This window comes from Coloeus monedula (assembly GCF_965178545.1).
Source record: "Coloeus monedula genome assembly, chromosome: 4".
NCBI classification, from domain to species: domain Eukaryota; kingdom Metazoa; phylum Chordata; class Aves; order Passeriformes; family Corvidae; genus Coloeus; species Coloeus monedula.
In genome coordinates, this window is record NC_138784.1 from 64,665,378 (window position 1) to 64,689,537 (window position 24,160).

At 35.9% G+C, this 24,160-nt stretch overlaps 1 protein-coding gene across 3 annotated transcripts in view; it reads left to right on the forward strand.

The window, feature by feature from the left end:
• Positions 1-23,356, forward strand: part of PHTF2 (putative homeodomain transcription factor 2) — a 62,545-nt gene extending 39,189 nt beyond the window's left edge. For 2 of the 3 annotated variants that reach the window (XM_082280488.1, XM_082280489.1), the window contains exons 8-18: positions 3,071-3,272; positions 4,367-4,525; positions 7,353-7,571; positions 9,416-9,544; positions 10,728-11,000; positions 12,174-12,305; positions 13,261-13,347; positions 14,425-14,580; positions 17,786-17,881; positions 20,200-20,325; positions 20,945-23,356. In XM_082280488.1, the coding sequence (XP_082136614.1) occupies positions 3,071-3,272; positions 4,367-4,525; positions 7,353-7,571; positions 9,416-9,544; positions 10,728-11,000; positions 12,174-12,305; positions 13,261-13,347; positions 14,425-14,580; positions 17,786-17,881; positions 20,200-20,325; positions 20,945-20,965 (1,600 nt within the window). In that variant the 3' untranslated portion in view covers positions 20,966-23,356. The remainder of the gene's footprint in view (positions 1-3,070; positions 3,273-4,366; positions 4,526-7,352; positions 7,572-9,415; positions 9,545-10,727; positions 11,001-12,173; positions 12,306-13,260; positions 13,348-14,424; positions 14,581-17,785; positions 17,882-20,199; positions 20,326-20,944) is intronic. The other variant, XM_082280490.1, reaches the window with a different exon arrangement.
• Positions 23,357-24,160: the final 804 nt, after the last annotated feature.

Sequence of the window (24,160 nt, forward strand, 5' to 3'; positions counted from 1 at the left end):
GGCTGGGAATGAGGAAGCAAGAGCCCAGTGTGGAGTACATTGACTACTTGGATGATGTTGCCTAAAGAAAATCTTACGAAATCTCAGTGCAAGGAAGCTTCACAGCTACACCTCTTGTATTTCTTAAGACATAGTTGGAAGCTCTTTAGATAAGCACATTAGAATGTCTTGTATAGAATGTCACATGCATGTTTATTTTCAGCAGTTTTTCACTTACATTAAGCTTTGACATACTGTTTCCTGGAACTTTAAGTGTAGGTAATAAATGCACGATTTCAAATTAACCTCAGAAATTATGTCCTTTGTGTTAGGGCAGGACCCTGTATACCTAGACCATTTTCCTATGCTCGGATCATTGGTAATCTGGAACTGTGTATTCAGTAAATATCCTTTCGAGTGGCAGAACTCAGTCTGACTTGTAAATTATAATTCTAAACTTCAAGCCAGCACAGGGACAATTTAGAAAATACTACTGGTAAGTTTTACTGGAAAAGAGGGCAGTATCCAAAAAGGTGATTTGTTCAGAATATAGTACTGATTCGGGACTTTGCTCCGTGCTTTGGGACTGTGCTCCTTACTCCAGTGGAAATCTTGTAACTTCTTTAAATGTTTTGCAGTGGGAACAGAGAGGAGAGCTTTTGTGATCAACCCCAATGAAAATACACTGAAAGAATACTTGGGAGTGAAAATCCACAGTCTTCCAGAAACTTTATTTAACTTTTCCTTAGTATTTTCTCTGGCTAATGCATGAATAAGACCGAAAGTCATTCTTGATTTAGCTTTTGCACATATTCAAGCCTTTTAAGGCATTATATTTACTCCTGATGTTGTTTGTCTTGCTCTAAATACTTTTAGTTATAGCATAAAATTGTAGAAGTTGATTAAGGATGTATGTGTATATATAGTAATTCTAGAAAACCATACATTTTTGTCAGCTGGGGATATATTGTTTGTGTTTGTTACTGTGGGTTTTTTTGTTTTGTTTTTTTAAACATGTGCACAAAAGCATAAGTTTAAGCCCAAATTTACGTTTTTCTGGCTTGAGGCTTACAGTTAAACTTAGGGAGTGTTATAGAAAGGTAACTTTGGTTTCTTTGTTAGAAGCAAGTAAAGACTTCAGTCAAGCTCTCTGATATTCAGAATGAGCCTTAGTTGATACCAGACAGGTAGCTTTGGTCTTGTGATTTTAGCACTCAAACATTGCTTGAGTAGTGAAATCCCATCTGAAAAAGTTGTGCATATATGCATATGTTCTTTCATTTTCTTATCTGTCCCTGTTCACCTGTTTGAAGCTATCTCTTCCTCCTAGCTTTGAAGTTTCATACAAAATGTATGAAAACTTCTCAATTCAAACTTGGAATTGTTGTCCTGTTAATCTGCTCATACAGTTTAGTAACCCGTGGAGGAAGTGGCTCTGATTGGATGTGTGTGTGATGAGAACTGCATTTACTTCTGCACTGTTAGAAAGAAATTTTTAAAAAATGCTGGAAGAATATTTAATGAATTACATATTAGCCTATCAGGATTCCTCCTTATTGCAGATAATTTAATATTAGTGCTACTTCCTCAGTACTCACAACTGACCTTACTGAAACTTACTATTTTGCAATGAGTTGCCAATGAAAGGCAGTTCTTTTGCTTTAAAAGAAATATTGATGTTAATTTTTTTCCTAGTTAGGGTGACAATATAAGATTAAAGATGGAAAGGAGGATGAAACACCTTAGTAACATTGTCTCTTCTCTTGATTATTTTGTCTTCATTCCTTTATTCCATTATTCCATTTTGTCTGCATGCTATTATTTTGTGAGCGGAATGGATCCTTTTTGGATTTTTTTTTTCCTATTCTGTCCAGCTGTCCCTAGCTGTTTTTTGTGTTCAGGATTGTCCTTTACATGTGGGATACCTTATCTTGGAAAGAATGAGGCAACACTCCAAATTCTCCCAGTTTGTTTGATGTACATATTAAAGAGGAATTTAATCTTCTGCTGTGTAATCAAAGCCCTCACAGAATGCCTCAGTCCTTAAAGAGGAATGCAGTGCATATTCCCTCACAGGAGCACAGGATCAATTGAACCAGATTCGTGATAGTTCTGACCTATGCCCTGTGTTCTACTTGTAATAAAAATAAAAAATTTCAGAAAACCTTATTTATAACACTCTCCTCTTGTTCTCTCCCCCTGTTATTCCCCACCAAGTGTTCTGAGAATCTAAAAAACAAAATAATTTACTTTGACAATACAGAATCGTAAGATAAGACTAAAGTCCCTGTCAGTAAGGTAGCAAGTCGCTATTCCTCTTCGTTCCTTCATCCACTGCTCATCCTAGTTTGGGAGTGTAATCATCCAAATGTTTGCTTTGAGAGAGTCTTCTTGCATTAGGTAGTCTTGCTGGTACATCAGTTGTCTAGGAAAGGGCCTTGATTCTAGAGGATGTAATGGGAAACTATTCACCAGTCTTAAGATAGTGTCCTATTAAAAACAGCTTAATTGGTGTGTTAGTAAGAGATTGAAAAACATTGCCAGGATGTTAATGGACCATACAAAAAAGAGTAGATCCCCTTCTGTTTAGTAGGGTTGTCAATAAGCAGAGTATATTCAAAACAACAGCAAATATCAGTGTATGGAGTACTAAACAGCATGTTTGTTTGCAGCTTCAGGAAATTGCATGCTTGCTTTGAATTAATAATTATTAAAGCAACTTCTAGCATACCTTTTTTATTTGTTAAGATAGAATAGAGGGGTTTCTCATTCACTTTTGAGGCTTGTGGTTCTTCTCTTGTCAAAGTTGCTGTGACGTTTTAGTTTAAAAACAGGTTTCCTTTTCTCTTCTTTAAGTAGCTATTGATATAAATTTCTTTCACACACTGACAGTTTATTTTGTAACAATTTTAGGATAGGATAATGGGTATTATTTAGAAGACTAAATAATTACAAATATGGCATCAAAATCAAATGTTATTGTTAGTTTGTGGACATCTTAAAACATGGGTTGAGAGCAATAAGCAGGATTTAGACTGGGAAATAATCCAGAAAATAATTAATTTAATACATATATTTGTTTTAAATATAGATCTAAGAAAGCAAAAAACTCAATAGATAAATCCACTGAAACTGATAATGGCTACGTGTCTCTTGATGGGAAAAAACCAGGCAAAGGCAGTGAAGAATGTGTGCAGGGCCATGAACGTCGGTGTGAAGTGATTAGGCCAGAAGAGACAGGGTGGTGCCCTTCCACAGTGAGAGATGCCTTGAGCAATCACAGTCACCACAAAGTAAGTGTGTTTGTTGCTTTTTATGATGCTTTTGATGCATTTTTATCTACTTTATTCTTAAAAATATTTTAAAAATGGAATTAGGCTTAGGGTCCTGTGGCCAAAAATTACAGTGAGTTGTCTTATTTCATCATATTCCTGGCCTTTCCTTTTTGTTGTAGGAGGAACATTAATGGTGTTTAAACGTTCTTTGGTATTCTGTATTTCAGTGCACAAGTTTGTGTGCTGTGCTTTATCTGTGGGTATTTCCTGACCAGGTAAACATTCTGTACCTTCTCTGATAGTCTGGGCATCTCTGGTCTGTCTCTGTGCTAAAATGGAACAAAGTTTGGATTACTGACAGTGAGTAATTTTAAGGTGATTCTGAGCCTGTGAATCATTTTCCTTGTCCTTTTTTTTTTTTTGATTGATCTGTGTGAAAGATGAGGAAAGCAGGATTTCCCTCCAAGTGAAATAGACAGGACTCTCTACAGTGAGGAGTAGGAATGAGAGGGAATAATAGAATCCTTACAGAATCATAGGAAGTGAGCATGGAAGAAAGAAGAAATTTTAATTTTTCTGAGTCTTATTATCTCCTGGATATCCTGTATTCAAACTAACTCACATGAATGACCTCAGTATTCAACATGCAATCGCTAAGAACTTTATTCTTGTAAGAAGTGGTAAATGTTAACTTTGTTATACTGTTATATATGGCAATGTTATACTGTTGCTTTTGATTGGTTGTTGGTTTGGGTTTTTTTGTTTGGTTTGTTCTTTTTTTCATATGGATACATTTTCTCTAAGCCTATTTTGGCATGTTCAGTTTACAAAAAATCACATTTAAACTAAGAATGTCATAATCTTGAGGCTAATGTGAACTAGGCCCTCCTTTGAAAAAGTGTTTATTTTGATGTTACAGTTTCTATTCCATAATTCCTGCACTGCCAATTACTTTTGAGTCTTGAAAATGCATTAATATCTGGTTTAGCTGAGCATAGATACCAAAGTTGTAGAAAGAAATTTGATTTATTACTGATGATTTGATTAGTCGTTTGAGTAAGACTTAGTAAATATGACTCTGTGTCTTACTAATGCTGTATTTCTTGCACTAGGATACTCACAGGGCTGTGACGAATTTATCAGATGAAGTTTCTAGTGAGGAAGGGCCTGAAACTGGCTATTCTTTACGTCGCAATGTAGAACGCACTTCTAGTGATTGTACACTTCGAAACAGGAAATCTCACCATTATAAGAAACACTACCCTCTGGAGGTATGTTCATTTCTATTGCTTCTTGCCTATAAATCCTTGGAACCTCTTGACTTCTTATTGAGTAGGTATATTGAGCAAGCAGCTTGCATATACTTGGTTGCTGGCTGGAGATAGACTATGACATTTCCTCAGACTTTTTTTTCCTATATTGGATTTTAGGAGTCTGTAAATTGGAAGTCATGCTAGTGAGGAACAGAGTTGTTTTGGTTTTTTTGTTTTGTTTTTGTTTTGTTTGTTTGTTTTTTGCTTTTGTTTAATGACAGTGCTTTGAAATTAAGCGGTTGTAATCTAGTTTCTTTGAGCGTCATCCTATTTTTCGGTATGTTACAAGGAGCCTAAATATGTTCTGTAGATCTTGCATCAGGTTATGGTAACTCTCTTGCTGTCTCGTGACAACAGTAATTTCCTCTGGAAATTTGCTTTGTTACAGAAACAGTAGTAATTGGCAATATGCAAATTTTCAACATGGTACTGTTCCTGTTTCTCTCCGTTTAGTATTTTGGATCCACTTGCTTTTTTGTGGAGAAGTCTGATTGACTCTGAGTTATAATTTCCTCATGTTTGTTGAAACAGTAATATAAAATCTTGTCATGAAATCTTAACCAAATTGTTAATGCATAAAAATACTGAAATTTTAAGAGACTTGATGACATTACAGCTTATAATAGGGGATTTCACAGATTCCATATTAGCAGAATCCTTAATTGTAAGGACTTGGGCATTGAAAGAGAATGGGATATTTTATTGTAGTTTTGTTTATTTATTTATTATTTTTAAAAATTATGCTATTTTGCTAATGGTATGCAACTTCACAGATGTGGAACACTTTTTAAAGGCTGTATTGCTGTTTTGTCACTAAGGCTAAGCAAAGAGAGTAAAGAATAAAATCAGCACTGACAAAAGTCCACTGACAGATGGGTTTGATAGGCAGAGTCACATGAGTAAACTCTCTACTTGATATAAGAAAAGTCTCTTGGAAGTGTTCAGGTATTGCTTGCTCTGATCACAGCTGCAGAGCCTTGAAGTTGATGCTTTGCATAAAGAACATTATTAGATAAGCTATTCTTATTTCTCATAGACTTTGGTTAAGAAGATCCAGAGTGTTAATTGATTTAAGTGTTTAATGCCTTTTGCATGTGTGGTTTGTGATAATGGCACTGTTTGTTTCGTGTTACAGAAGATGTCCCTTCACTGTGTGCTTGTGCAGCCGTAGTGCTTCACAAGAGGAAGCAGAAAGATGCTATTACAGTTGATTTTTTTTTTTTTCAGCTTAAATATATTTTCTCTTGCAATAAGTGCTTCAAAGCTAGGGAAGACTTTGTAGATACCTTCAGAAATTAAAGAGACAAAATGTAATCCATGTTTAGCTGTGGCAGTACTGTTTTACATTTATTCCTCGTTCACTGATCTGACTGATGCAATGAAAGAGGAAGCTTTTCTTTCTTGCTACCAATTTGCCTCCCCCACACCATTACAAAGGAAATGAAACAATAGTTTTCGAATCAGTGAAAGCTTTCTTTGTATTTTAAAAAAATAAATTAGTGAAGTCAGTGGATATACTCTCAAATTCTGTCCTACATTTTCTTTTATCTTTGTGTTTACGTGTCTACTTAACTGTTGTTTGAGCAAGCTTTTTTAAATGTTCTTACTTTATTAACTTCAGGCCTCAGTGGTACCCAGAAGTGACTGCCTTCTATAAATATCTTTTTTTGCATTTTAAGAAAAAAATACTTCAGACTCTTTCTGCATTGGTGTTATCCCTCACTTTGTAAAAGATGGAGAAAGTTCAGATCAAATTTTTTCTGAACGTTTCTTTACAAAATGGTTTACATAAAATACATTAAGCGTGGTTTTCAGAAAGAACAAAGAGCATTTCTTCAGATAGTAATGCACTATGAATCATATTAAGTTAGTATGTCTGCTGAAACATTGCTTAGGTTTTTGTTTCAGTGTAAAAAATTGTGTGTGTGTTCTTAAGAGAAATTAGCAGAAAGAAATAAACTTTGTGTTAAGAGGGAATGGAAATTGCCAGAGGGTGGCAATGAGTAGGTGGTACTGCTTTTAGTATTACACCCTGTCTTGCTGGAAGTGGATTCTGTTTATTGTAGAAAGTAGTTTAAACTCTGTTTTGTTGTTCTGAAGACAAGAGTAGATTGTTTCATGTGTATGCATTGGGAGATTTGAATGTCCCAAACTCAAGATTTTTCTTTCTTTATCTACGATCTAGGTAAAATTTGAGTTTACAAAGGCATACTTGTTTGTCAACTGCAGTTTGTTTAAAATAATTAAAATTTTATGTATAACTCTGCATATTACACATGGCATTACCTGGCATTAGCTTTGTGTACCCTTGCTTATTTTTCCCCTCTATACCTGATGCATTACTGTCTTCAAACAAGCTCACTCCATCTTTGAGAAAGTCTGTTAGTAACAATGTGGTTTTAGGGACTCTAAGTGTCAGTTCCTCAGAAGTTTGAGCTATAGCTGGAGCTTGTGGCTTGATAATTGCTGTCAAATTCTAAACTACTGAGCTCTAAAAATCTGTGAAGTAGTTATTTCCTTTTAATAATGAATATGATTTGATTCTTCCTTATGTGACCCCCTCCCCAAAAAAGCAGGGGCCGTGGACTGTTGCTTTTTTGGTACAGTATCTTAAAATGTACAACTTCTTAGACACAATAAACATCCAAATCTTTCCAATGAGAAAGATAATGGATTAGAACCTAAAAATCCAGATAGACACAGGTTCACTAATTTGAACTTCTCTGCCAGGAAATGATGTAGAATAAAACAGCTACATTAATTCCAGTGGATATTTGGGTTTCAGGATACACCTAAATCAGGTACTAGCTGCAGTTCTCGGTGCTCAAGCTCCAGACAAGACTCTGAGAGTGCAAGGCCAGAGTCAGAAACAGAAGATGTGCTGTGGGAGGACCTCTTACACTGTGCTGAGTGCCACTCATCCTGTACCAGCGAGACAGATGTGGAAAGCCCTCAAGTGAATCCGTGTGTGAAGAAAGAGTACAGAGATGACCCATTTCATCAGGTTGGTGTCCACCAATTTTGGTCTTTTACTCTACACATAAACTCAGTGTTGCCTGTTTTATCATATGTCACAGAAGGCCTGGGACAAAGACCTGTATTAAATGGAAGTATCAAAGCCAAAGTGATTTGACAGAATTAAAAGAAGGAAAACTTGATTTCTGCTACTCAGTCATTATTTTGTCAAATGAAGAGAGTATGACAATATATCAAAATAGCCTGTAGACTATTTGAGTGTTTGAATCTTAATTCTAGTTTAGGGAAAGTACTGATTACGTTTCCTCTTTGATAAGTGGTTCTGTTTAGTTGTTTATTTTTCTGGGGGTTTGTTTGTTTGTTTTGTTTAATTTTTTGTTGTTTGGGTTTTGGTGGGTTCCCCCCCTTTTTTTTTCTCTAGTGGCATTGCTTTTTATAAGCACTTATCAGACATCTTTCTGTTTGCTTATTTTAAAAGGTATATATAGGAAAAGCAAACAGAAGGATAACACATGCTTCATGTATATGTGCATGTATATGATATCATGTGTGTATTATACATGTCTAAATTCTATTCAGTTAAATTTTTTTTTAACCTTAAAGTTAATAATAGCAATTTGAATTTCATGCAGCCTTTTTTATATTTTTAGTTCTTCCTGCTTGCATTCCATTAAACACTAAGCCTTGGAGTAGTGAGTTGAATTGCAGTGTATTTATTGAGTTGATGAGTTGAGAATTTTTCTATTTGATTGCAGATTGTAAATTTTTGAGTTTCAGCTCCTGGTGCTGATACTCCCTCTAGAGGGAGAGCTTGGAAAACCGTGGTTAAGAAAAACCTGCAACAAATATTTATGATGTTCTAATAATATAAATCATTTTTTCTTCATTCATTTGAAATAAGGGAGATAATTGAGTACTGAAGAGATTAAAAAGATTTCAGATCAATACTTACAAAGCAAGTGATAAAATGAAAATAAAGCTTTACTTTTGATCAATGATAATTAAAATCTAAAAATAATAGCATGCTGTTGCCCCTGCCAGCACCACCACCTCCAGCAGTGTGATGCACATAGTGCCAGGTGACTAAACTTGAAAGCAGTTTTAATCTCCTGAGTGGGAGAGGAGGAGGGAGACAGAACTGAGGAAAGTCAAGAAATGGCCACAGCAGAACTTGTCCCCTTAACATTTTCCCGTATCCATTAGTTCTCACTTGGCTTTGGTTTGAGAAGAAGGTCCCTGAGCCCTAAGTGCAATCAGTAGATGAGTGTGGGATTGCTTGGCTCTAGGAGCTGCCTGTACTGATTAGACACCTATTGCTCTCTGAGTCTGGCCAGATACAGTGTGCACAGGGGGTCTTTATCCATAACAAGGATTGTGAAGTATACAAATATCATCAAGAGTGCATTAAACAATTGTTTCCCTTAGGCTTAACCTGAGAAGAGTGCTTTTCAGAATGTTAGAGGTAAATAAATAATAAAAAAATAATTCATTAAATGTGTCAGAATTATAAAATTACTTATAAATGGAACTTTGTTTTCATATTTCTTTCTTCTTTGGTATGTTTGAGTGAAAAAGAAGCCAATAAATCCTTAGTCACATTAACTGATCCCTATTACAAAATGGAGTATGGAGAAGGAGAGATCTCTGTTCTCACAACTATTTCGTGGAAAAGAAGGGGATGATTTTGAGGAATGAGGTTAACATATAGTAGAAGTAAATGCTATATAGCAATATAGCATTTTATAGCAATATTTGTGTTAGTCTAAAGTGTTTTGGTTTGGGCATTTTTTTGTTGTTAGTATATTGCTGACAAAGGCATACTGACATGAAAAAAGATTAATTCTGATGGAATATACTCCTTGTCTTTCCCAGAGTCATTTGCCTTGGATCCACAGTTTGAATCCAGGATTAGAAAAAATAAGTGCAATTGTATGGGAGGGTAATGACTGCAAGAAAGCAGATATGTCTGTGCTTGAAATCAGTGGTATGATAATGAACAGAGTGAGTATTTGTTTTGCTTTATGCGAATATTGTATTTAGAATTGTAAGCACTACCACTATCACTACCAAGCTTGGTTTATGGTTGGGGGGTGTGGTTGGTTGGTTGTGAGTTTTTTAAGTTGTGTGTTTTGTTGTTTGTGTTATTGTTTAAGTATCTGTTATTCACATTATTGTTATATGGCTTACATTACACTGATTTACTTGTTAATACCAGATTAAAGAGCTACCAAATCTTCAGTGTCTGGACAAAAAAAGGTGTTTGCATTGTTAGGTGCTTGCACACATAGCCAGCCTCAGTTTTATTGATACATGCTGTGAATATTTGTGTTTATTGCCTTGACTTCGATGAACAAGTAATTTATTGAGTTATGAATAAAGATCTGCGTATCTGGATGCTAAAGTTAGGATTGGAAAAGAAAGCTTTCCTCTTTAGGAAGCAAACCTCTAAGAGGGTGAGTGGGATGTTCTCACTAGTCCTCCCTCCTTTCTCCTAGTACTCCTCTTCAGGAAACAGTTGGAAATGCATTTAGTTGATATTGTGCTCTTTTTCAATATATACAACGTGGGTATTTTGTAGAGTTGGTCACAAAATCCAAGCACAGCTGAAGAAAACTCTCACTAGTTCTGACAAGTTGATACTTACTCTCTCCAACTTGTTAAAAAGCAATGTATTCACAAACCTAGTTCTGATCTCTGCTTGACTCAGAGACTTTACAGGTTTGGATGCGATGCACAGCAGAGATAAACTCACCAAGCCATAGCCAGCACAACAGAGCTCCAGTCTTGTCTGCACTGTAAACACTTTGATTCCACTAAAAAGGGTACAGCCTTAACCAGAAATAGGAGCAAGGTGAAATGTCCAAGCAGCACAGTCTGATTGGCCCACTTGGTTAATTCAGCATTCAGTGAATTTCTAATGCAGGAATATGCACTGGAGTTTAACTGCGGTGTTTTATTGTTGGGTTTTTAAATTACTTGTCTTATTTGGCTCCTGTGCATTAAGTGCTCTTTGAGGACTTCCTCATTTATCAGTAGTAAAATGGGAAGATGATTGGTTGAAGTTTTCATGTAATTTCCCAGATTATAAAGTGTTGTGATAAAATAAAGACATTAACGTTTTGTTTATTGACTTAATGACAAAATCATTCCGAAATTAAATATATACCTTTTCTTTTGTTTTTAGGTGAACAGCTATATACCAGGAATTGGTTATCAAATTTTTGGAAATGTCATATCTTTAATCTTGGGTTTAATGCCCTTTGTCTTTCGACTTTCCCAAGCTAAAGATTTAGAACAACTAGCTGCACATTCTGCCACTGAGCTTTGCATGACTGCATTTGGATCAGATGGAGATGTTTTGGTTCTCTCAATGGTTATTATAAGTTTTGTGGTCCGGGTGTCTCTAGTGTGGATTTTCTTTTTTCTGCTCTGTGTAGCAGAGAGAACATATAAACAGGTATGAAAACAAGCCAGGAGACTTCATCTGAAGCAAACCAAGGTTTAATGTTTGTATTTTTTGACTTTGTGGATATTTTAAACTTGTTTTCTTCAGCATGCTATGAGTGATAGATGAGTGATGATAAACACTTCAGTGGGCTTGCAGTTTGGGAGATGACTCCAGTGGACTGAAGTCTCTGTAGCTAAAAAGTTGTTTTTGATGGTGTTTTGTTTTTTTTTTTTTTTTTTCCCCCTGGAGAGAATTCCTAAGGGAAAACTGGCTCAATGCATTAACCCAATGCTTCGTCATGTCCCAGGTTGTCTCACGTTTCCACAAAGAGATGTAGTTTCAGGAAAAGAGCTTTATAAATTTCCAGTGTGTTTCATTCAAAACCTTCAATTTAATTCATAAAATCATAGAATGGTTTGGATTGGAAGGAACCTTAATGATCATCCCGTTCCAACCCCCCTGTCATGGACACGGACACCTTCCACTAGACCAGGTTGCTCAGAGCCCCATCCAGCCTGGCCTTGAACACTTCCAGGGATGGGACATCAGAACAGTTCTGTCCATCCGTGGCCAAGGCCCTGCCTGCTTCATTGTTAGATCAGTTCTGTGGCTGGAGATGGTGAGAGCTGCTCTCTGAAGTAATACACCATGGCTTGTTACTGCAATTGTAACTGCAGAGAACAGCCTTACTAGCTGCAGCATATAAATACTTACTGGTCTGCAAAGGAAACATTTTTATACTTTCTGTTCTCAAATTATAGTCAAAATATGTGATGTAATACAGTAGAATAGAATTAACCTGCTTCTAATAATGATTTCTGTTGAAAGGATCTCCTGTGGTATAGGTGCTTTCTAATGAAATTAGAAAAGGCAGGTTTGGGTTTTTTTCCCCAAGTTTTAAGAGCATAGCAGATCTGTTGTCTAAAGTTTGAGTAAAAGAACTCAAAGTGTAGCTAAATTTTGTTAATCATTGGAATATGGAGACTTTTAAAATGTTGTAGTGCATTTCCTCTTTTTAATAATATACTGCTGCACTTATTTCTGGTTTATATTAACTTATTTTAATTTTTGCTGGTATGTTGTACATTACTTTGACATATTTATTGAAGCCTTTTCTCTTATTTTTTTAGTGCCTCTGAAAATCAGTTAATAGTTAAGGTAATTTTATTTTCTTCTCTGCAGAGGCTACTTTTTGCCAAACTTTTTGGTCATCTAACATCTGCCAGAAGGGCAAGAAAATCGGAGGTTCCTCACTTCCGCTTGAAGAAAGTGCAGAATATAAAAATGTGGCTTTCTCTCAGGTCCTATCTAAAGGTAAAATAATGTATATTTTTGCTTTAATAAGAATTTAACACATTTAATAAATTTTAAACATTTAAAAATACTGTATGACTATGTTCTAACATAAAATACCTCCTATGCTGCTGGTGGAAGGTTGGTGGTGTAGTCTATTTCCTCCTGTACACTCACTATTGGTGCATATGTCCCATATTTGCTTCATTTTTGTGACTCTGGGCCAGCAGTGCCTGCAGGCAGACAGATTTTGAGAAAGTTAAAGTTTGGTTTTCACCTTGGATTAAAACATGAGTGTGCTCAGAGTTGGAGTCTTGTCTTAGTAATGCCAGCTGAAAAGTTTTGTGAAAATGTTGGGTAAAAAGTGACCACTTGTAGTATAATGCTGACAGTATCTTATTGTAAGAGTCTTATCAGTTGGTATCATTAACACAAGGAATTTATAAAGCAAGACAGTTCATGTGTATTTGTGCTGTAAGTGTATGTGTACCAGGTGAAGCTAGAAATTGTGTCTATGTAAGACATTCTGATCCCTGAAATCTCCTATCAGTAGTTTTTACAAGCAGGAAAAGGTTTATGAAAACATTAAGGAATTACGGTGTGGAGGCTGGAGAGCATGGAAAGCAGGAACTATAAGCAAACAAAGTTTAGTATGGTGCTGGTGGGGTGAGGAGGATAACATCACTTGGATGATAGAATGTAGTTTTGGTGTTTTAAATTTCTGCAGAGGGTTGTGGAGAGAATGTCTTCCCTTCTTTCCTCGCAGCCACACCTATGTATTCCACCATTTGTTGTGCCACCAGGAACATTTGTATAATAATGTGGCTAGCAAAAAAGTGGTCAGAAGCAGGTGCAGAGGGAACTGACCCAACTGAGAAATAAACAGTGAAGAACAGTGGGATTCTTACTAGTTATGCTAAATACCAGTGCTGATGGGGTGGGGTTTCACTCACATGTGCATATCCTGTATTTTCAGCGTCGAGGTCCTCAGCGCTCGGTGGATGTCATAGTTTCATCTGCCTTCCTACTGACTATCTCAGTTGTGTTCATCTGTTGTGCACAGGTGAGGAAATTCTACTTGTAGAGAAACAACCATGACTTAAATAGCTTTCAAAACAGTTTTGAGTGCCTTTTGCATGGTGATTTCTAGTAAGTTAGAAGACCCCAGGGAAAAACCAGTAATAGCTGTTACAGCTTTTCAGAATGGAGCTCCATTTTGTGTTGTTCATTTCATCTACTTTAGCATGTTTTTCTGTAATAGTGAAATAAACTTATTTATAGCAACAAATTAGAGGACTGGGAAATCACCCACAGTGTGGAGTCTGACGAGGGCAAGTGGTGGATTCTGCACCTGGGACAATGTGATTCTTGGGAGTGTCCTGTGCAGGACCAGGGATTGGCTGTATGATCCTTGTGGGTCCCTGCCAGCTCAGGATGTTCTATGATTCTGTGATATCACTGTTGTATTTTAAATCTGTGTCCTCCTTCATTTTTCATTGTGGTTTTTGGAACACTTTTTTTTTTTTCTTTGTAACATTTTGCATCAATACACATTTTCTTCTGTAAAGGCAGTTGATAACTGAATTTGGTTGATGCTTTTTTGTGAGAAACAGGCTTGTTGGCTATATTTGCCTGCCCTCTAGTGGAAAGTCTTTTAGTAAGCAAATCTATGTTTAAAGATTTCTACTGCTTAAGATTTGTCTTTGAGCTACTGTTTCAAAATATAGGGGATCTTCTGAATGGCTTCTGGTTGTATTTTCTTTCCAATTTCTAATTAACTCTATTGTGTTTGCCTGGTAGCTAACGATATTTTATTAAGAATGTAATTTATATAAAATGTAGTACATGTGAGGCTGTATTTTGGTTTTTTATCCCATGTAGTGCCTTTGCAAATTTGAACAGGAGTTTAAAATTGTCTTAGAGTGTGGTTTTTTTATTTATCTTTTCTCAGACCTCATATACACCTTTAATACGGTGTTGATTTAAAATTGAGTCAAATTTTATAGGCCTCAAAACCTTCCATGTATTTATTACTGGGAAATGTTTCTTGAAGGTGTGGAGATATGTAACTATCTTCTTGTATCATAGTGTAATTATTATTTCAAATTAAATTTTGATTTCTTTTCTCTTTATTTTTCAGCTACTTCACATGCATGAGATCTTCCTTGATTGTCACTACAATTGGGAACTCGTAATTTGGTGCATTTCACTAACTCTTTTTCTCTTAAGATTTGTTACTCTTGGATCTGAAACAAGCAAAAAATACAGCAATACCTCAATATTGCTAACTGAGCAGGTGAGAATTTGCATATACCTATATTTTTATATCTAAACAACTCATTCATCTGGTAGGTCTCAGGCCTTGTAGATTTATTAAAATAGTTTGGATTAGGGAGTTAATTATGGGGAAGTGAAGCAACACTCTGCAACCCAAAGTTCAGTTTCTGAGATAAATGTTTGACTTTATCCCAACTTCTGTTTAAGTGAGTGGGCTTAGAGGTACCATCTCCTTTGATATAATTTAACATTTTACAGAACACAAACATAAAAAGTAGTTTTTGAATAGGAAAAAAACCCCTGGAATCTCAGTATCGGATGGGTGAGTAAAAGATTTGAAAACAAACTTACTCTCTGTGAAGTGAGTTGCTGTTTCCAGCCCGATAGCTTAGGATGGCTAGGTTGCATGGATTACATATAGCCTCCTCTAGACTCCTTGGAATTTTTATTTTTTTTCATTCATCTTTCAAGCTTGGCTTTGGGTCTATGTGTGTTTCTTCTCAGGAATGTTCTGGTTGGTGTTTGTACTTGAAACTTCCCTCTCTGCTCTGCCTGGCACTGCTGATAGTTTTCCGAGCTAAGCATGTTCAATTAGTGTTAGGGAAGAAGAAACCTCTTTCTTGTTAAGTTTCACACTGGTCCAAAACAATCTCTTTAGGGCAAGGTAAATAGGCAGTTTCAGAAACCTTCACAGGTTTCCTACAGAAAATGTGTTAAAGTAGGAGAATAAAGTCTTCCAAACTGTGTGTCCCAAAGTTGGGATGTGAGGCCTGTGACAGATGATACAAATGATTTATTCTGCCTTTACTGAAGATGATGAGGCTGGACATGGAGAAGCCAGACTGCCCGTCTGCCTTGTCCTGAGTGAGATATTTTGCACCATTCTGAAACCTTTCAGAGTTCCTGAGCCTGGAGAGCTTTGCATGGTTCTTTCTGTTGATCCTCAGAGTACAAACAGCCGAATGTCCCAGTGAAGTTTGTCTGCTGTTCCTGGAATGAAAATGGAGGGAAGTGTTTGGGATAAAGATTGGAAAAAAATGCAGAGAACAAGGGGAGAGAGATTGCCAAGCCTTTATTTTGCTTTCATAGGTTCCTATACTCTGCTCTTCCTGGGATTCAGTGTTTGAACATTTTAGTCTAGTATGGACATTGAAAGAAACACTTTCTGTATGTCCTCAGAACTTAAAGAAGTGCTATGTCATCAAACACTTACCTTTGCATTGAATCCAGCTTATCCTGTTAGAAGTCTTTTCCCTCAAAAATACCTGACAGCTTTATGAAATGAAAACCAAAGTAGAATTCACAATTGTTTCTCAGAAAATTAAAAGGATACACTTCACCCTGGGTAGAACTCACTTTCATTTGCTAGAGCTGGGTACTACAGCATATTTACAGTGTTCTTGAGACAGACTCATGAAAGTCTGACATTTTGGCTTTTCAAGAGAGGTGAAGCTGAATAAATTGACTGACACTCACTTTATCTAAAAAAGCACATCTGATCCAGTGTCCTGGAAAACGACACAGTAGAGTTATAAGGCTCACTGAGAAGAGAACAAAGCTGAAAACAAATAGGAAAATACAACAACATTAACAAAAAAGACAACTGAGTCTCAACTCCCAGATTCAATTTAAATGCTCCAAGGATAAGATGAAACTGCAAATTCTACTTTTGCAAGCAAAGTTCTGTGTTCTTTATATTCAATCTATGAATTTCATGATTGGGAGTCATGATGGGAAACTAAAAGGGATCTTTTTGACTGTATGCTGTTTGGTTGTAATTTTTCAGGTCCTTCTGAAAGTGTTTTTAATTGGTCTTGTAAATCTGTGAGCAAAATCAAGTGTATGGTCTGACCATAGTTGTTATTTTGCCAGTTTTGGGTCTCAAAATATGTGTGGTAGATGGCTGTGCATACACACTCCTCCCCTGATGCCATGTTTGTTATTGAAATTAAGGAAATCATAATAGCTCTTAAAAGAGGTTTGAATCTTCCTAGGGTTTTAGGGTTGCTAATTAAAGCCTTTATTCTTTGTTTAGTCCTGCTTATAAATATTGAATCGTTGAAATCAGTAGTTTTGTATTTAAAGATTGGAATCTCTTTGCCTCTGGAAGCATAATTTTAGTTTAAAATGCAATAGTAATAGATAGTTCACGACCTTAGGTTTTGATTCTTAACCTGTGTAAGAAAGTGGTCTTTTTAGGGAGACCTGATAATATTCAGTTACTTGTTTTAGATGTCTGTGGACTGTATTTCAATAACCACCATACAACAATGTGGTTAAGTATATCATAGCATCATATAGCATCTCTTCCTTTCAGTAGTCAGGTGTCATCTGAAGGACTACTTCAGCACATTGCTAAATTGTTCATTTTTTTATTTTGAAGGTTTTCATCCTAAAATAAAATTCAGTGGCTTTTCAAGACACTTTTTCCTTTGATTTGCTTTTGCTATGCAATAGAAAAGAAAAAAACCTAGCCTTTGTCTGATCTTGGGTATCAAAGACAGGCTGTTTGAGAATGAAAGTTGATGTTTCAAAATTACTAAAAGGCCAAAAGAGAGCTAATTTGAACTCTTAACTTTCTCAGAAATAATGATCTGAAAAAGTCTGCTTCACAGAAATATTGGAATGTTCAATGTACTGTTCTCCTACAGCAATGAAGAGTTTAATAATTTTTCAAATACTTTAAGGCATTGGAAAGATTGATTTTCTGCATTCAAGGTGCTCATGAAGTACTAAATTGTACTAGAATCTTTTAAAAGAAATTACACTTTAGCAGAATTATGTTTTAGCATTTCATTCTGTTCAATAACTTTTGAGGATGTTAAGTCTTGTAAGGTCTGCCCACTTGTATAAAACCCTTCTGGAGATGAATTGTCAAACCTCAGGCAACTCTTGAATGAAGAAAAGAAATTACATAAACCTTACCTATGTTGGTGGTTTTTCTTGCCTAATTTATAGATCAGACTAAACTTTAAAGTCAGTGCTATAATAATGTCAAATGTCATTTGTTATATCATAAGGATTGTGTTTTCCTATGGTGCTGAGCCAGTACTTGTTCTTAAATATTAAAAAGGAAACAAAAAATTTGCTTTCTTGCAGAAATGTCATTGCAGTTTTGTCATTTGGTTGCTGAGTAATCACTTTGTTGAAATATTGAATATTTCCAAATTAGTTCCTTTAAATTCTGAGTTGGTGGTGATACTTGTGTTTTTGTTTTCAATCAGATAAACTTGTACTTGAAAATGGAGAAAAAGCCTAATAAGAAGGAGGAACTGACACTAGTGAACAATGTTTTAAAGCTTGCTACTAAGTTATTGAAGGTAAGAATTAAAATAGTATTCCCATATTATAAAAAAGAAGTAGAATAGGTTGGTTAAAGAGTCACTTGTGTGACTTCTGCAGCAGTAGGGTGTGCTTTGATTTAAATTTGCCCCGTACCGCTTTCACAGCGATGCTGCTTGTTCATACACTGCCGTCTGTTATGTTGCAGATTGTGGATTGCACATTACTATTACATCCAGTAAGTTTTATTCTTTAACTGTGTATTAGCAGTGTGAGAGGAAGTACTTCAGGGTGGACAGGATGATGAATGCTTGAGAAATAAATGATGCAATTTTATTGTCTGTTTTGAGTGTCAATATAGTGGTGATTTAAGACCTTGTGGCCTCACTCTACCACACACTGAACTCTGGTCCCTTAGCCTGTTGATTCCCATGTGCCAGGGAGCAACCCTTAAAATGAAGCTAAACCTTGGTTTAATATGGCCAGCCAGAGGCTGAAATCAGAGGATTTCTTCTAGTTAGATGAGTAATTCCCCCCACCAGCACACCTTGAGCAAGGTGTGTGCTGGTCCCCTCCTCTAAAACGATACACAGCACTTTCCGTGAGAGGACTGATGGAGTCAGCGAGGACTCAGTGCTGACAAAGCAACAACTTGAGAGTTGTGTTGCAGCAATAAGGAGAGCCAAAGTCAGGGACTATCTCCTGGTGTAGGAGTAAGGGACTGCAGGGCTTTTAGGATCTGGTTGTGGAGCAAACGAAAGGAAGTGTGCTCAGTGCATCAGGTGGTCAAAGGATACTGTGGATACAGAAAGGTTCTCTCGATTCAAGGAGAAACTGGATGAGTAGAACAGACAAAGGCCAACAGGTTCATGCTATCATCTCATGAGCTGGAGTGTTTGTGTGCTGTGAGAATGTGGGTGGGTTGGATGGTGATCAACTCTTGGTCGAAGTTGCTTCCATTTTTTCGTGCTCTTTTCAGTGTTTCAAAAAAAGTGTTTGTGTTTTACTCTTGCCAGAAGTGTATCAACTCACAGCCTTTTCCAGTGGGGGACTTGGCTTTTGTGGCACAAATCCCAGACTCAGGCCATCACTTAGTTACTGTAAAAACATAGTGAAAAGTGAGATTTCCAAGCCACCTACTATGAGCTTAAAATAAATTCTTGGTAGTTAGTGATCAGCGCAATTACATACTTCATGTCCAGTAGCTAAATGGGCTCAGGGTTTTTAAAATTTGATTTTGATCTTTAAACTTTTATAAAGACTAGATTCTGTTGAATATTCTTATTGTTTTCTTATTCACAAAATTGGTAAGATGAATCCAAAATCTAAAAACTTTTTCCTTAAAGAATTTCTCTGCTGTCCTTCTTAGAATCATGTCTTTTGTGTCTTTTGTATTTGCAGCTGAGTTTTATACCACATTACATCTAAATGAAAAGGTTGTTCATTCTTATTTCACCTTTTTGAAAGAAGAGTCATAGCTCTGAAATTCTTCTTTTTTAAGAAAGAGTTTATAAGGCCTTTTTCAAGGCCCAGGATGTAATACAGGAGAGGGATGAAGATGAATTTAAAGCTAGAAAATATGAATGACCAAAGCAGTGATAGTTGGTAGACTTTATATAATCCACTCTTATATTTTAAAACTCATTTTTCCTTCCTTTATTTGATGTATTTCTAGGCCAGAAAAGTTTGGGTGACTATATCCACACACAATTAATTGAAAATTGGTGAAATAGCATCTTTGTTGAAGTTTTATTACAGATTAATTTGGGCTAATTTTTTGTTCCTTCCAATAAAAAAAAAATGTAAAGTATTGGCAGTCCAATGATTATTAGGATTTTTTTTTGCCTTTATCATCCTTTTCTGGCTGTATTGATCAGTAGTTAGTCTCAAAATTAATGGAAAAGGAAGAAAATAGCAATAGGAAAGACATTTTTGTTAATTTTCATAGTTGTGAGGTAGTCTTCTGTCATTATGAAAAATCTTCCTTATTTTTTGTGGTTCTGCTGCTTGTCAGTTCTTTTAACACTGAAGGTGATTTCTGGAAAATTATAAGGAATTCTAAGATGGTGGCACCTAGCTCTTTATTTTCTTGGCTTCATGAGCAGATTGGTAGATGCTGTACATGGGTAGCCTCCAATTTTTTGAAGGGTTATTAAGACAACCGCAGTCAAGTCAGTTAATGTGATGGATATTTTCCTGGACATTGTGTTTTATATGCAGAATAATAGGAGAGTGTTTTACTCCACTGGGTCTTGAAGACTTCATAAAGTGTCTAATATTGCACAATACATATGTGAACAAAACTCCCTTTATGTAATTTTTGTTTTTTAACAATGCTGTTGTTTTGCATTATTAGGAACTGGACAGTCCCTTTAGGTTATATGGGCTTACAATGAATCCACTGCTTTATAACATCACCCAAGTTGTCATCCTGTCAGCTGTTTCTGGTGTCATCAGTGACTTGCTTGGATTTAATCTGAAGGTAAATATTTGAGAAGCATCCTTTTTTTCACTATGTTCTCGTAGATGGAACACATATTGTAGCATAGTTAATTCTGAACCAGGCTAACTAGAAGATTTATTGTTTGAAAACTGTTACTAAATTATTACATTAAAGCTATATCAGAAGAATAATGATGTATTTGTCAGACCAGCCCTTTAAACTTTTTTTTTTTTCATTTTGTGGCATGGTAACTCCATTTAGGACACTTAATTACAAGAATTCTTAGACACAAATACAGAGACACTTATAAATACAAAATCTTCCTTAACTTTTCTTCATATCCCAGATTTGATTTCTCTCTCTAATTCCTCACTGTTGACTCTGTAGCTCTTAAAGGGAGGCAGACACAGCAGGCTATCCATCTTGCACAAGCATCTTGCACAAGCTTGTAGTTGTCACAAAGCCCTTTACTGGCCATCAAGTTTGCTTGCATCTACTGTCTTTTTCTTGTTTAGAAGTAAATGAATGTAAAACGTATTTTGTGTGTCATTAGAATACGCAGCAAGTGCAGTAAGAAAAAAAAATGTGGTGGTATTGCAGTTCTGGTAAACAGAAACAGTTTGAGAAATAAATTGATGTACTGCTCTAATTTTTCCAGCTCTGGAAGATCAAATCTTGACAGTATAGAAAGATGATGAGATAACAGAACACAGTGTTATAGAAAAGCTCATTGATGGACAAAACTGCCTCACAGCAGCCACCGAATCTGTATCTCAGACGCTACAACCTCTTCAAGGAAGTCATTTGGAAAACCGAAGTGTTTACATCTGTCTTGTGCAATCTTTATATTTATTTCATCTTCTCACTGGTTTAATGTTCGTTCTAGTTGACATTTATGTTTTATTTTCAAATTACTTGCTTAGTTTTGGAAAGGGTCAGATTTAGGAAGGGTCAAAAACTGTGTGTCTGAGAGTTTGAAATCCTGAAAATTGGTTACACTAAATTGTGCTTTCTGTTAAAGCTGAAGCCAATGCTGAACATTTTTAGTTACCAGTAACACTATATGGAAGTCATTTGATTTTTCATAGTGTGGTAAAATTGCTTAGAATATTTCATTTGCACCAGTCATGAGGACAATGTCAATAGATGTTTGGTTGCAATAGAAAAGTGAGACATGTTCAAAAAATAAAGTACTGACTATACAGTATGACAGGTAGCAAAAATGTTTTATATTGCTATTAGAAACAAGTGGATATTTCTAGTATTTTGAGTAATTCCAGGATCTAAACTCATATAGGCTGCAGTTTAAATATCCTGGGATATTAAAAAGGTATTATATAAGAAGTCAACAAGTGTTCTTTGATAACACACTTATTAGAGCAATAATTGTAAATTTATTACTATGCTGTATGATATTTTGATAAAAATTAAATATTGTATTTATTTGAAATACTAGGCTGTTCTGTGCAGCTCTGACTGTGCATGTGCACTTTTTATTGTTACTTTTAATGAAAAACTTTATACATATAAATGTATATTAATTGGGATATATTATGGTGAACTATGGAGGAGTATGTATTATATGTTGAAGTTGAATATTTAAACAAGCTAATTATTTACTGGTGAAAGGAATGCTTTGAATGAGTGAGCAAATGATAGATACTCTCCTCTTGTACGCTATAGTATATGCCATTCGTACCACACTGAAGTTTAAGAACAATTAAACACAGAGAACAAGTTGCTCTGGTGAGCAGCAGAGCTCACAAAGCCTGGTATTTGGCAGGTTTGTGTCTTGAAATAACTCCCATTCCTCCCCAGCAGGTGTCATTCCCTTGTGCTTTCTGCTGGGGTTTCCAACACCTCTCCCTCTGCCTGCTATCCCTGCCTCCCACAGGGACCAGTCATATTGACTCGTGGTTCTTCAGTGTGACAAAAATAATGTGTCCATCCCTGTGGAATTAAGCAGCTTGGAACAAACTTCCCTTCTACAAATTATTTTGGGAGGATTATTACCACCAGGCACAAGTATTCTTACATTTTACCTTTCTAAAATACTGGCTTCATACTGAAAAATTGCTAGAGTCTGGACATTGCACTATGTTTGCTAATCTTCAGAATCTTGAAAGATTGGAAGTATTGAATCTTAAACTTATGTGGTATAAAAATATTTTTATATATAAAGCAACACAAACAAGCATTTTGTATTTTATTTGCCTCTGTACTAATGTTTAATAATGACCAAAGTGCATTCTGGTTTTTGGAAGAATGTATTACTGGAGCTTTAAGAACATACTATATTTAGTTTCTCATGTGAAAACTTCAGCTGCCTCTGATCTGTTTCTCCTTTCTCTGTTGTTTGACGTTGGGATTGTTTTTAAAAATTAAATACATTTTATACACAGTTTTTTCCAAATTACGGTACAGACCTACACAGAACTTAATTTTGCACAAAATATACTTAAAAAAAAAAAAAAGAACAGCAGGAGTTCTATGGGTGATAAAAGATAAGGCTGTTGATTTTACAGCCTGTCATTATTACAAAACCATTCTTTACTCTAGAGTGGAATTATTTTTAGAAATGTGAAATAGTGAATATATGGCTTTCATTACTTTTAAAAAAAAAGGAGAGAGAAAACACTGCAGTTTGGGTTGAAGGTGTAAAATTAGTTTAACCATGTATACCTCAGCAACTAGCACTGTGCTGGATTGTTGCACTAGCAAACGGCGGCTTGGGGAAAGTAAAACATTTGTGAAATGAAATTAAAAATAATAAAAACCTTTATTTGCTACCCTTAGGTACATTCATTATGTTAAAAATGAGAGAGGTTTATTCTCCATCCCTCAGTGTGGAAAGTCCAGTATAAGAATAGAGGCAAGTAGAAATATGGCAGTTCTTGCGTGTTAACTGTTATTTTTTGCCCCGTGTTTTGTAACTGAAAGTGTGATCAGGCTTGGAATAAAGCTTTCTATGGTTGATGGTAAAAAAGAAAAAAAAACGCAGTGAGCTGTATCTTTTAGTATGTCCAGCATATTTCTGTGTCTGCCTGTTTTGATTTAAATCCATATTATTTAAATTAAAGCACGTTTGGGAAAGAAACCTGCGCACGGAATGCAAATGATATAGAATATCATGTAGAACAACCTAAGTTGAAGTACAGGTGAAACGCAGAAAGATACTTTAATAATTTGATTAGTTCTTCATGTCATCTTCTAGGAATGGGACATTTAAAACACCTTGGGTAGCTACCAAGTTTAGTAACTTCCAAAAACTTCTCTGGATTGCAAGCGTGTTTCATTCCAGGTAATGTTTAAGGATATTACTGGTTCAGATTTCACAGGTCCATCTTTGGCATCCAGCAGCAAACAGTAGAGAGAATTATCTTTTTTACAGATGGTGGTAGTGGGCTGCTGCTGTTGTCTTTACTGGATACTTCAAACCCCAAGGCATCCAACTTGTCTGTTGGAGGGAAAAGGAGGAAAAAGGTTGTTGGTGTTGCAGGTCTACCCACTGCTGCCTCCTTAGGTAGGCTTTTGTTACGCATTTCTCAGTAGTGAATTTCCCTCAGTAGGAATGTAAGAGAAGGTTTTGAAGGAGGAATGCGTGATTCTTTGTTCTCAGTCTATAAAGCAATCTCATCTTTACTGCATGACTGCACAAAATATATCTGTATTGGTGCAGGAGGTGGGGAAGAAAATCTTTTAGTAATAAATAGCAGCTGACAAAGTCATCGTTTCCAGTGGGGAAAGCTGTCATCTCTTCCAATTTAGTTCTTGCAAGACAGAAGAGGAAATAATTTTGAGAAGGTGCCCATGTTGTTTGTTTTGTTAGAAAAACCCCACAAGAGTCTTCACTCATACTGTGGCTTTCCTCTTG